We start from the raw sequence: 14,639 nt of genomic DNA on the forward strand, positions 1-14,639 counted from the left end.
TGATGTCACCAGTGACCGTCTGGTGGGGTCCCGATGCTGCGGCCTCGTTGGCCTCACCAGGCCCCCTTTTTTCAGTGGGTCCTAGCCCTCAGGTTGTCCTAGGGCTGGGACGTCATCCGTGCTCCACTGCTGTAGCCTTGCCACAGGGTTGGGTTCTTGACCTTCGAACCTGTGATGTTGGGGGCTGTGGCGGGGGTGTTTTGCTTCCCGTCCGTTCCCTGGTGGCATGTGGGATGCGCGCCTGAGTGGTTGCGGGTCCTTCTGAACGAAGGTAAGTCTCACGGTTTGCTCACCCTGTGCGTTTGAGGTGCTAAACCCTCTTTGCACAGTCGGATCCGATTCCCTCCCGTCCTCCACTAGGGAGGACCGGGGGGCTCGGGTCCTCCCCGGTTCTGATGGTTGTAGGGGGCCTCAGCGGGTACATCTGTCAAGCTTTTCGCTCTGCTCAGCTCCTGTGTTCCAATAGAGCAGAGCGTAAAGCTATACGATCTATAACGTAAGGTTATCCTATAACCCTAGTTATATGAGTATAGCGAGCGCTCTGCTCTGACTCACTGAGGACCCCATGGTCTTTGCCTTCGGTGGTGAAAGACTTGGGAAGGAGCTGATTGTGTGGCCACGACCCCGCTTATATAGGAGCGGATGTGGGTGTGGCCAGGAGGAGGTAAATAGGTGTGTGCATGTGGAGAAAGTTATTCATTATTAGAGTGGATAAAGGGATAGTTCCAATAGAGCAGAGCGCTCGCTATACTCATATAACTAGGGTTATAGGATAACCTTACGTTATCTAATGCTCCTCCATTGAAGAAGCTATAGTTATGTAATGTGATTACTGTGCTCCTCCATTGGAGAAGCTGTAGTTATGTAATGTGATTACTGTGCTCCTCCATTGAAGAAGCTGTAGTTCTGTAATGTGATTACTGTGCACATGCATTGGAGAAGCTGTAGTTCTGTAATGTGATTACTGTGCACATGCATTGGAGAAGCTGTAGTTCTGTAATGTGATTACTGTGCACAATCATGCATTGAAGAAGCTGAGCGACCGAGAGAGAGAGAGAGAGAGAGAAAGTGCTGCTAAATCTATGGAGGCTCTTAACACTTTGATTACCAGCCATGCGGTGCGCCTTACCCCATGTTAAATGCCACCACCCACTTCAATGATAGCATTGTGAACGCATAATCTCTGTCTTAAATTATGGCTATGTGTCTAATCTGCCCGTCGTTTATCAATGACTTGTTTGCAGTCAACATTGTCGAAACGGATTGTTTTTTAATCGGTTCATTTCCGTTTTATAGCATTTTGAAAAGCCCTCGTTTTCAAGGAAAATATAAAGATTCTGTGATAATCGGCCTTTACTGGAATATTCAGGCATACACAAAAACGTTGTCATTTTTCGGCCTATTTATGAATCGTTTTCAAATAAACGCTTGATTATCGATAGTATATGTGTACTTATGCACGCTATAGAAGCGGGCTGAAATATCGATTCTCTCATTTCCTGATCGCTCGCACAGCCACACACACACACATGCATAATATGGCAAACGCTGATATATAGGTGAAAATAGCTCTGATTATTACATGGCGTTTTAACATTCGCCAAAATGCTTGATTGTGATTGGTCAATAGCGCTCGGTTGCCCCTGACAGCGGTGAATTATTTCTCGATAACTGACCGCTGCCATGGGCAACGTGCAATAATGACCGCTGATACGGGTAACAGAGCGCTATTGACCAATCACAATCAAGCATTTTGGTCGCAGTCACGAAAGCTAAGCATTACCATTATGCACAGCTGCACTCATCAGTGCAATCAGACCACAGACCTGCCGGCTGCCGGCGATCACAGCGGAGCCACAGAACAACTGCGTCTGCATTTGATCTCGTCTTGTCGATGGTGTAAAATGAATTAGGTATATTGTTAGTAAGTTAGCCATGTAATAAGCGGAATAATGTATAGCTATACTCGGTCATTGTCGCAAAATAATTGACCTTCACTGCGTTTAGAACACCTCTGTGCGGCGCCTCAGTGTTCTAAACTCTGTGTCGGTCAATTATTTTGCGACAATGACCTCGTAGCTAAACATTATCCCTTACTTATCCTAAGACTGGTAAAATAAATTCCTTAGCTCAGGTCAGATGTTATTCAAAAAGATTATTCCAATTCCTGATCGCCATTCCAAATATCGATCGCGTTTATTGATTCAGCGTTGGGTACTGTAAATACATAATCCACGCGTTTTCCGGGCCGGCGATCACAATGGATTCTTCAGTTGGCTCGACGGAAAAGTAAGATGAGGAAACTGCCCCCCCCCCCCCCCCCCCATCAGTCTAAAGTAATGGGGTGCAGTTACACAGGGAGAGACGATAGGGGGCGGTATCTTCCCAATTGAGCTCAGAGAGAGTCTGCAACACTAACCTGAGGCTCGATTGATGAAATATGAATTCAAATCGCCAATAAAAAAAAATACGACAAACAAACGCTATATAGCGCTGGCAGGCACTCAACGTCGGTATGAACTAACGACAAAACGCATGGCTGGCATCCAAAGTGTTAAAATACAGACTTGGAGACATTTGGTTGGGACTTCATACCTGGCTTCTTCTCAGAGTCCTGGTCCACTAATGGGATATCAGTTCTTGAGGCATCTTTTCTCTTGCGGATCATAGACAGCAGTGAGCTGGAGGGAAGAGAACAACATGGAAAATGGAAATGCTAACTGGGCTGGAATAACGTTACTTCTTAAAGGGATAGTTAATTTTTTTTACATTAAGTGGTCTGCAGTGTAATCAATGCATAAGCAGTAGCTTACTTACCGAGTCGCATGGTCTGGTTTTTGGTTGGGTTCCAACTTCCCAGCAAACCCTGACAGAACTCTGACCACAGGACTCAGTGCCTAAGCTAACGGCTATGCATCGATTACATTATGCTGGCATAAGAAAAGTATTTCTTATAATTTATTGTAAAAAGAAAATCTGAACTACAATTTTAGGCAGCTGTTTGATAGGGCATAACAAAAAATATTGTTTGGTTCCTGTTGGTTGTCAGTTAAGGCCATGGGTAGGTAGGGAATTTATTTTATTTTATTTTTTATTTTATTTTTTCCCACGGCGACTATGGATAGGGAATTTCTTTATTTAATTAAAAATGTCACAACAACATGGATGCATGTACTCTGCCAGCATGTTTAATATCCACAATACTAAAGGTTTGACTAAGATTTGTATGAAACTTTATTGTACAAAAATAATAATAATAAACAATTCAGATTTTATTTTTTTTATTTTTTAATACATATTTTTTTAAACTCGTAAAATAAATTGGGTCGCACCTAAATCGGCAGGGTCGGTCGGCAACCGGCACCAAACCATTATTTTTGTTAGGCCTAGTCCCCAAATAGTGATGGATGCATTTGAACGTTTTTCAATCTCTTTCTCTAAGGACCCACACTAAAGTGATTTTGTTTGACGTTGTGCTGCAGGCTAATTTAACCAAAACATAGTCATTCTTGTACATTCTCTCTAACGTATAGTGAATAAAATATTAGTGAAGTTAAACTATTGCTTGTGTTGCTGCAGGGCTGCCGCCATTTCGGCTGGTCTCGTCTTGGTTGACCAAGACTTTATCTTTGGTTAACCGTCTGTAGTGTGGTAGTGAAAGGGTTATAAATGATTAAAGAGGTCCTTCTGTGTGGCTGCATGTGGGGAACTCAATGTGTACATTATGTGTTGATTTGTAGCCCTAGGCTGTAGTCATACAGTATTTTACTGAGCTTACTTGAACAATTTATTCTTTTTTGTGCAGTATAATTGTGTAATTGAGAGTCAATTAAATTTCCTCATGACCCACATTTGGGCGTCAACCTAGCTTTTGAAAAACAGTCAAGCAGTCTCAGGTCCACACCAAAAGTACACTGAACAGCTACTTCCACCAGACAAACAGACTACTGACGGATAGACTCTAAAGGGTCTCAAACTCAATTTACCTGGGGGCCGCTGGAGGTAGAGTCTGGGTGAGGCTGGGCCACATCAAATATTCCACAATAAAAGGGTTTCAAGTATTCAAAAAAAAAGTACAACTGATCCAATCTTCTCAATCTTTAGCAATAACATTTCAGAACAGTTCTTCAGAACATGAACGGTTGTTCAGAAGTACATAGGCTTCTCTTACCTACTCCTTGCTGCCAGAGACTTGGCAGCGCTTCCTCTTATGTCTTCCTCCCTTGTGTGTCCTCTCAGGTTTGTCAGGCGCAATACATCTTCAACAAACTACCCCTTTGCCTCATCATAAAACCTCACAAACACCAGCAACTGAGCATTCTCAGTGGTGTCAATGGACTCATCCACAGCTATGGAAATGCACTGTGCATTTTTTTTTATTCTATCACAAAGCTGTTTAATCAAATCACCAGCCAGTATTTCAGTTATTCTGGTTGCTGTGCTATCTGAGGGGGATTTGCTTTTGTTTGCCTTCAAACATGGTCTCCATCCCTTCAGTCATACATTATTTTAGTACAGTATGTATGCATAATCGGGGGAACTGTACATTGGAGGGGGTTGGGTTTGGACATTTACAGGGGCCAGTTTCGAATTGCAGTCTCCCGTAGGTGCTCTTTGAGAGTGGTTTTGAAAGTGGGTAGTGATTCGCATTCCTTTACAGCTGTGGGTAGGGCATTCCACATTGATGTGGCATAATTGCGAAACGTGTTTAGTCCCTTGTTTGAGCCAAATCTGGGTTTAACATGATTTTTGGAGCTCCCTCTGGTGTTGTGGTCGTGGTATTCACTGACCTTTGGGAAGTATTTTGACATGTACATGGGTACCTGAGTGGTGTAGTGTATCTTGTAGACCAGGCCCATTGCAAGTTGCTGTACTCTGTTGTCTACTCTAAGCCATCCTAGGTTGTCAAAGTGGGCAGGGGTGAGGTGGGTTCTAGGAGTAAGGTCAAGCAGTAGTCTGACCAGTTTGTCTTGTGATGTTTGTAATTTTGTTTTTAGCGCCTTTGAGGTGCTTTGGTACCATGAAGTGCAAGCATAGTCGTAGTACCCTTGAATGAGTGCTCCTGCCAGAGTCTTCAGGGTATTCTTGTTTACCAGAGAGGAGATCCGGTACAAGAATCCAGTTCATTGGTTGACTTTTTTTTATTACATTGGATGCCATTTTGTCACAGGAAAGATTTGCCTCTATGGAACCCAGGTATGTATTTCATCTTTCCTTGTGACAATATTGTCACCCACTGTAACTGAGAAGCCGTCAGTCTTGCTAAGTTTGTTATTTGAACCGAAGAGAATGGACTCTGTTTTCCCGAGGTGTAATGATAGTTTGTTATCAGCGAGCCAGGTGGGTTTTTTCAACCTGTAACTTGTTCTTTTCAGAGACCAGCAGGTCATCCACGAACAGGAACAAGTTGCAGTCACAAGCTGACGACATGTAATTTGCATAAATTAGGAACAGTAACGGTCCCGCCTGATCTCAAACCTACCGAAGTCGGCCCATGTCACCCCACTTCTTAGGGACCTGCACTGGCTCCCCATTGCTGCACGTATCCGCTTCAAGGCCCTCGACCTAGCATACCGTGCGGCAAAGGGAACCGCTCCTGCCTACCTCCGGTCAATGGTCTCTAACTACACACCCTCAAGACCCCTACGCTCTGCATCTTCTTGCCACCTCAGACCTACTCCTATCCAAGCTCCGGGAGGGTCATCAAAGAGAAGTCGCCTATTCTCAGTCCTTGCCCCACAATGGTGGAATGAACTACCCACCCCAGTTAGGACAGCCGAAACCCGTCCAATCTTTCGCCGTCTACTAAAGACGCACTTCTTCAACAATTATCTGAAATAATGAAGAAAAAAAAAAGAAAAAAAAAATCTAACCCTAACTAACTTGTCCTAATAAACTAACCTACACTGTAACACGCAACACTTTGATGAACATTGTTACTCAGCTGATAGAGTTGTACCCTTCCTGATGACTTGTCGTACAGAACTTGTAAGTCGCTTTGGATAAAAGTGTCAGCTAAATGACTAAATGTAAATGTAAATGGAACACCACAGCTCACTGGGAGGGGGGGGGGGGTAAGGTACTGTTTACCTCCACCATCTGTTCTCTCCCCTCCAGGTAGGATTGCATCCAGCTCACTGATAGACTATCAAAACCAATTGCTTTTAGCTTGTCAATCAGAATGGAGTGATTGACAGTGTCGAAGGCCTTTTGTAGGTCCAGCATGACCATGCCGCAGTATTTGCCCGCGTCCACCTCTTTTTTGATGTGGTTGTTCAAATAGAGAAGGCATGTGTCAGTGGAGTGGGATGTTCTGAAGCCAGATTGGAATTCATAGATTAGATTTTTTTCCGCAAGGTACTTTTCAACCTGTTCGTATACTTTTTTTTCCATGACTTTCGAGATGGAGGTAAGAATAGAAACAGGGCGGTAGTTGCCTGGGTCCAATTTGCTGCCCTTTTTGTGCAGGGGGGTTACTCTCGCAATTTTGAAGTCTTTGGGTATGTGTCCCTGTTTTATGGAGAGGTTTCTACCCCAAAATGCCCTGAGTGGGAGGGTCGTTTTTTTTACCAGTGTTGTGGCTATGTTTGTGAAGAAAATGTTTAAGTAATTGGCCACATCCAGTTTGTCTGTGATGAGCGTGTTATCTGTCTTTATGTTTATGTTTGAAAATCAGGTTTTAAGTTTTTTACTGCAGCCTAGTTGATTATTGAGTAATTTCCAAAGTTCACAGGGTTTATTTTTGTTTTCCTCAGTTTTGTCATTGATGAAATTCTTTTTTGCAGTTTTGATCATGGAGTTAACGTCATTTCTTAGTCTGTTTCTTTGCAGTTTGAGTTCGGTTACGTGGGCTTGGAGTTCACTGCTCGAGCTTTTGGTAAGCTTTGACTGACTTTTACAAAACTCAGAGCATTTTTTGTCTCTGGTTTTCATAGTGGTCAATATTTCAGAGTGCATCCACGTCTCAACGCGATTTTTTACCCTGGTGGTTCTTAGGGGGGCCATGTCGTTTAGTATTGTTGAGATTTTTTTTTTTTATTGATCTTTTTCCCCCTCCATTTTCCTCCGATTTTTCTCCCATCCCAATGTTAGTCGTATGCCAATTCCCAGTCCCTTCCTGGTCACTGCGCACTTACCCCCCACAGTCAGATCATCTGGGAGAGTGGAGGCTACCACGTGCTTCCTCCGACACACGTCCAGCCAATCACCGCTTCTTTTCACCTGGCAGCGCGGATTCTCATCGAGAGGGCGTAGCGTGTGGGAGGACCACACTATCCCCCTCAAGTCCTATCCACGCTTAGCAGGCGCCCCGACCGAACTGTAGGAGTCGCTGTTTACAACGACCCGGACCCACCCCGCCAGCTTCTCCCACCCTCTAATACAGCCAATTGTATTAGTGCAGACGGCCAGCCAAGCTGGTGACAACCCCGGAGCTGTGAGCTGGATTCGAACAGGCGAATCCAGCTCACAGCTCCGGGGTTGGTGACGAACGCAATCTCCGCTCTGCATCCCCTTAACAGTTGTGTGTATTGAGCCGTACTGTATTGTACCCATTCTGCAATCTGTTAATAAAGTTCTCATTCATTCATTCATTCAAACATAGACGATATTGAACAAGCCATAATCCACGTATTTTCAATCCGAGAGAGCTGCAGTAGTTAAATCAATGAGCCATCGACACAGTCAGTGTGGTAACGTTATTATTGCATCCAAGATTGATACACGGCTGGCTAGGCAGTTGGTAGTCATAGTCTTGTGTTATAAAATAAATAGTGCTGTCAAACGATTAAAATATTTAACTCGATTAATCGCATGATTGTCCATAGTTAACTCGCGATTAATCGCAAATTAATCGCATTTTTTTTTAAATTTTTTTTTTTTACCTTAAACAGATCTTTTTCAAGTTCCAAGTTTTAATACTCTTATCAACATGCGAGTCAACAAATGCTTGCTTTGTGCAGCCATTTAACACAAAAGGATGACCCTCATGCATTGCAAATTTGCATCAAATTCAAAACAGAGTGATGCACAAAATAACTTAAAAGAAAATAATAATTTAAAACAATGAATAAAGTGTGCATGAAATAATAGGGGAAAGAAAACGTTAGGAACTTGTTACATTCACACACACAAGGGCTGATTAATCACACACCCCCCTCTCTCCCTCACACACACACTCTCTAGCTCTTTTTCTCTTTTGCCCCTTCCTCATCTCTCTCACCCCCCTCTCTCTCTATATCTCACACACACACACACACACTTCAGAAACAAACATAGTATCAATGAGAGCATCAATAATACACCTGAGTGAAGTCTTAGTAAAAAAAAAAAAAAAAATCTTGAGTTAAAAAAATTAGTGGCATTAATAGAATCGGGAGTTAACGCGATATTAACGCGATATATTTGACAGCCTTAAAAATAAATAAACAATCAGCAATGTCTCGCTTCATGAATGGCCAGCAGTAGCCTAACAGTACTGCTCCTAAAAAAAACTATTTACAAACGTTAACGTTAACCACAGAGAGAGAGAGAGAGAGAGAGAGAGAGAGCGAGAGAGAGAGAGACTCACTGTTTAGTTGACACGTCCAGGGCTTGCCTTGATAAAGTGTATAATCCACTGTTGATTCCAGACCACTGTCCACTGTGTCCAGACTGCATCCGCCATATAGCTTGTTAGCCAAGTGTTAGCTTGTTAGCAGCACCACACAACAGTCACAAGTACTTCATTCCTTTGTCCATTTTCGCTCGAACAGACTGCAAACTACCTGGCGTTCTATCGCCATGCTCTAAGACAAACTCTAACCTTAACCAACTTTGAAAGAGTGCCTAAGCTTAACAGTCTAAAGAACTTGCAGTCACGGCACGCTCTAAGACAAACAACCTAGGACCAACCTAGGAACCAACCTAGCCGGAATAAGCTAGAATTGGAACATTAGAAATTGGATTCGGCCAATCAGAGATTGTCTCTGTGAAATTCTGCTACGGAAAAAAATACTGGCGTCGGCCAATCAGAGAGCGTCTCCGCGAAATGCGGCTACAGAAATTCTTGACGCTACTGGCTAGACCGCTTCAAATCGCGCCCGGATTCCAACATAATAGTCATATTTCAACGCACAACGCGTTATGCACTGATTGGCTGTGACGGATACAGCGATCAAACTGTGACGCGCACTCAGAGCGCTATCGCTTCTAGCCCGGGCCGAGAAATACGAAAAAAATTTAAAAAATTTAAAAAACGTGATGTCACTTCCTGCTCAGGAAAACGAGTGTTTTTTTATTTGAGATAATAACGTTATATTGTGCATTGGAAATACAAACATACTTAAAATGAGTAAATATTATTCATTTTAAACATGTTTATATTATTTATAGGGCTATAAAACAAAAAACTAAAAAGTTTTATTTTCTTCTTCTGTGATTTAACAGCAGCTGGCAGCAGGTGGGTCGGCGCCCTTGCGCCCCTAGTGGCAGAGCCGCCACTGGTGGTTGGTAATCAGCTCCTCGGGAGAGTATTAGTACTGCTGGTTGCCTTCCACTCCTTGCCAGGTCGTCTTGTTGCCACCATTTACCGCCGCGCTCCTGGTGAGACATCATCGTCGCTCTCTAAACTTCCACGGGAGGATTTCTATGTTCTCACTGGGGGATGTCGTGCCATTCTGTACACTACCATCTACCGCCATTTCTTGGAGTGGGGCTTCGTCTTCGCTCTCTAGACTTCCACGGGAGGATCCCTATGTTCTCACTCCAGACGTCGTGCCATTCTACCATCTACCACCGCGTCTCTGGGGTGAGACGTCGTGCCATCTACTGTCCTACTCCCTCTTCATGGACCTCGTTCCTGGGGTGAGACTCGTCATCGCTCTCTATTGTTCCACGGGAGGATGCCGTGTTCTCACTCAATTCCCCTTGGACCCCCTGTTTGCTGCGTTGCCCGTCGGCAGCGTTCTGGTCGGGAAGATGCCCGTGTTCTTGAAGATTCCTGTGTACCTTTTTGTTCGCCCTTTAAAGGCACAGTGCTGCAATTTGTGTTCTTGGACTTTAGTGTTTTTGACCCTTAAAGGGTCAGTGCCGCTTTTTTGTGTATTAATAATAACTCTGAATACCTGTCTGTGTCGTGCAATTGGGGTCGCATACAAATCCCTAACACTTAGAAACGTACTGACATTATAAACTCTGAATTTTATTCAGCTGATCTTTTTTTAGAGGAATTTCTGTTATATTTTGGATACATATTGATGATGTATTTGACCTTTTGTTGATGCACAAAAAAGAGGGTAAGCTGGGCTAGCAATTTGTCTAGTATCCTTTTTTTTTTATCAAATGAGACGTAAAATGTCATTATTTTATTTACAATACTGAAATTGACATTCCTGATATTCATGCACAGTAGTTGATTGTATATTCTACAGACAATTGTAGGTGTGGACATATGACAGTTCCGTCAATGGCGTGCTGTTGATTTTCAGTGAGGACATCGTCTCTAGTTAATTTCTTCCCATGACTGACCTCTTCTTTCCTTAAAGGATCACTAGGCTGCTGCCGATCTTTGGTCGTAGGATTTGAAAATATTCTGCCCAGAATCAACAGGAGCCTATAGCTCCCTTAACTCTCTTTGATGGTAAAACGGATAGCACACTCCTTCTTTTCAAAATTATTTTCTATTGAGATGATACTATAGATATAATAAATACTTCCCATGTGCCTGTGTCTCACCTGAGAGGGTTGGAGGAGGCGGGTGCTGGGGTGGGTGGAGGGGGAGGCGGTGGAGGGGCGGGTGGCACCGTGGCAGGGGGAGGGTTGGAAGTTGCCTGGAGCCTCTTCTGGAGTTCCTCAACTAGCCAGTCAGAGAAACACAGAGGAATGCAAGAGTGAGTGAGTGACAGACCAACGACTTGACCAAAGCAAGCATGACCTCATGGTCTACCTGACGAACACGTTTGGTACCAAGGTAAACCAACTTTTGGGACAGTTTACCAACTCAAGGAGCTGTGATGAATCTTATCTCATGGCCATACCTTGATACAGTAGACCTTCTTGGATTAGGGTGTGTGTGTGTGTGTGTGTGTGTGTGTGTGTGTGTGTGTGTGTGTATAGCACTCCTTCGTAGTGGAGTTTCTGTGTTGTGTTGTATAGTATAGTGTACAACACAACACCCCTCAGTGTGGCCTCCTACGTCCAGCTCTAAATATTTACTTACCAACAAAACGCAGATCCTTCACCTCCACTTCAGTCTTGCTGCATCTCTTGCATCTCATCTCCTCTACGAGATCCAGCTTGCGCCTCAGAGCGACAAGCTCTTTCTGGAGTTCACTGCTTCCAAGCTTCTCCTCCATCTCCTTCATCTGAGGATGGTTGTGGTTGAAGAAAAATAAGTCTTCAAAATATCACATTTCTTCTTTTTGCTGCAAAAGTGACGTTTGAAAACACCATTTATCCTGAAGGATTAATGAGGAGCTTCAACTACAACTGCCTCCTATGAGAAGAAGTTGTGGAAAATGGACTATTGTGTTTACTTTACACCCGTGCGTAGTGTTTGCGATTGCTCCTGTCCGTGTGTCTGTCTGCGCCAGCCATAGTTCCTACAGTTTTTATCCAATTTGGATAGAACTTCAACATATAAGTTGAAAGCTCCAGACTTTATACTTGATGACATCACAAAACAAGGGGTGATCGAGCCTTCGAGGTGACGGCACCAAGGCTCTGGAATGCTCTCCCCCTGGACCTGTGAACTGCCCCCACAGAAAACAGCTAAAAACACATATGTTTAGACAGGCCTTTGGTCACCCTTTTTGTCCTCACTGTTCCTAGTTTTAGTGACTGATGATTTTATTTAAATTCTTTTATTCTATTATTTTATTTGGTTTCACTGTTTTGAACACATTGACCGCCGGGAATTGTGCCCATCTTATACCCCTCTCTGTCACCGTTAAAAGCCTATGGAGATGTTTACCTTCTTTGCAGGGCTATAACTTTTTAAATTGTATTGCTATATTGACATTACTATGGCCCATTCAACATCGATTATCTATCATTCAGGATGTGGGAACGTTATACTTTTTCATTCATACATTGTTGTGTTAATACCTTCGAGAATATAAGTATGTTTTTTTTGGTTTTTTGTTTTTATTTATTTATTTTCCCACCCCTAACACTGCCAATTGTGTTAGTATGAACGACCAGCCAAGCTGATAGCAACGCAGAGAGCTGGACTCGAACCCAGCGTCTCCAGCGTTGATGGCGAGCGCCTTGCTATAAGTATGTTTTTAATCTTTTCTGCTGTAATTCCAAAAACGCTAGTTATAGGCCCAAACGCATAGATAGATTATCGATTGGCGTTTCTTTCCCATACACGCTATATAAAAAAATTCAAATGTATATGATCGGCATACATTATGCTTCATCATGCGTGGAGGAAAGGGGGGGGTTGTTTATAATTCCTTGATCATCAGTAACAGCGTTATGTAGTATGGGTGATATATTGATCAGATGGTTTGCAGTGAAATGAATAAACAATCGGGCTGAAAATAACGTTACTGTTCTCTTACCGTGGGCCGATGAGACTGGCGGTGAAAGATCCCAATTATTCGACGCCGATCGCCTAGGTCCATTTCAGGTTTGTATGGCGCAATAAACGCCAAAATCATATTGATTATTAAGTTTAGAAAGCGATCCATATGTACTATAGTGTCTGTCAGGAGTCCCGTAGCAAGATGTGACTGCCGGAGGAATTTCCTCGATGCACCGATGACACTTCCGGTTGACACTTCCGGCGGTATTGAGCCGTAGGGTCCCGCTAGGGCATCGGGGGTTGGGTGGATGAATTATGAATGCCATGGGCGAAAAAATTAAATATTGATCTAAAAAACGCTGTACAGCGATGTTGGCGGTCAACGCATGGCAGGCAATAACGCTGAAAAGCGATTTTGGCGACCAATGTGTTAACTGCTGTCTGTTGTTGTTGTTGTCATTTATTTCTGATTTTTGTTCTTGTTTTTATATACTAGCTGTAGTGTAAAGCACCCTGTGCATTCGTGCTGTGAAGGGTGCTATATAAATAAAAGTCATTCATTCAAGTTTGTTCCCTTTTAAGCTACAATTTGCCACTGATACCCCCTATGTCTGCCAATATGCCATATTGCATTTCCTGCCATTTAGCCTTTTTGGGAAATCACCTTTCCCCCTACTCAACCTAGGCTAATGTACAGATTCTCACTCAACTTTGTAAGTCAAAAATCTGCTAGCCTAAACTGAATTTTGGTGATGTGTTAGTCATGAACACTTTGTCCTATTTGCACCAAACCTGACACCCATGTTAGCTCCATGATAGGGAAGAAGTGTGTGGAGTCTCATGCGCAGCAGTGGGCGATAAGGGGGGCGTGCTAGCGCGCGGTCACGTGGGCTTAGTGGCCAATCAGAGGAACCCGGAAACCGAACTGCGTTGTATTTGGCATAGACGCCCCCAGGCCATCAGGATGCTCAATGAACAATGATTGCTCAATGAACAAGGCTTAAACAATGAACAATCGTAACAACCATCACATGCACTCACAGCACACACATCCACACGCACACACTCACTTTAAACAAACAACTCACTGCTGCACCCACTTTACCCACTTTAGAACACCTAAACACACTTTATATTTATTGGCAAAGAATTTGCACTACAACCCATACCTCATTACACCTTACTGTAAATTGTACCTAAATTGTACCTCATCCCATTTCTGCATTGTACTGTATAGTATATTGTATTGTAACTCAGTTACTTTTCTACTCTGCATTGTACATTGTATATATGTATATATTGAAAACTTTTTGTCTACGTACTTGACTTCTATTTTATACTTACTATACTTTTTACACTTATCTATTTTTATCTAGCACAATCTCTGGAGCAAAACAGAAAGAAGCATTTTATATAAAAGTATTCTGTACTTCTGTATGACAACTAATAAAAAAACTTGAAACTTGAACTTGAAGTATTGTGTTATTCCACCACATGGTGGCACTATTTACAAACATACACTGACAGATATAAGTGTGCCAATGCCTCACGACAAATATCAACCTATTGGCCAGATGGTGGCACTATGCTCACATTTCTAAATGTACAACTTATGTACAACTTTGGCAAGACATAATTGTCCACATTTCCAGCGATCCTTGGTCTATAAGGGTCTCAAACTCGCGGCCCGCGGGCCAATTGCGGCCCCAGGGATGATATTTTCCGGCCCCCTACTTGACATCAAAGTTTAATGTTAATGCGGCCCGCGCGCAACTGTTTGCCGAGTCGTTGCGCGAGAGTTGGAAGTTTTATTTATTTTATCACTTGTAGGCTACCATAGTGCAGGCTCATGACAGCAACGTTATGTTAGTGACTTGGTTGAAACGTGATTCCGGAGTGATATCAAGTAAAGTGGAAGGCAAATGCATCCTCGCTATCTCCTCTGACTGCGAGCAGTGCTCTGCATGTCCGGCTGCACTGCCACTGTCTGTGTCTGTGTCTGTGTACGGGTCTGGTCCAATCACATTCAGCATCCTGTCAGCGTTTTCCCCCCTCACCCACAGTCTGCGAATCAGATGCAGAGTAGGGGAGTAGGGCGGGTCTTCACGGAATGCAAGTCGTCTCTCTCTTT

At 43.3% G+C, this 14,639-nt stretch overlaps 1 protein-coding gene across 3 annotated transcripts in view; it reads right to left on the reverse strand.

Annotated features, from left to right (window-relative positions):
* shtn1 (shootin 1) overlaps positions 1–14,639 on the reverse strand; it is a 147,290-nt gene that overhangs the window by 15,025 nt on the left and 117,626 nt on the right. For all 3 annotated transcript variants that reach the window (XM_084321605.1, XM_084321604.1, XM_084321606.1), the window contains exons 10-12: positions 11,198–11,342; positions 10,714–10,834; positions 2,596–2,681 (exon numbers count right to left, since the gene is read on the reverse strand). In XM_084321605.1, coding sequence (XP_084177731.1) covers positions 2,596–2,681; positions 10,714–10,834; positions 11,198–11,342 — 352 coding nt within the window. The remainder of the gene's footprint in view (positions 1–2,595; positions 2,682–10,713; positions 10,835–11,197; positions 11,343–14,639) is intronic.

Source organism: Notolepis coatsorum (assembly GCF_963971535.1).
Source record: "Notolepis coatsorum genome assembly, chromosome: 9".
NCBI classification, from domain to species: Eukaryota; Metazoa; Chordata; class Actinopteri; order Aulopiformes; family Paralepididae; genus Notolepis; species Notolepis coatsorum.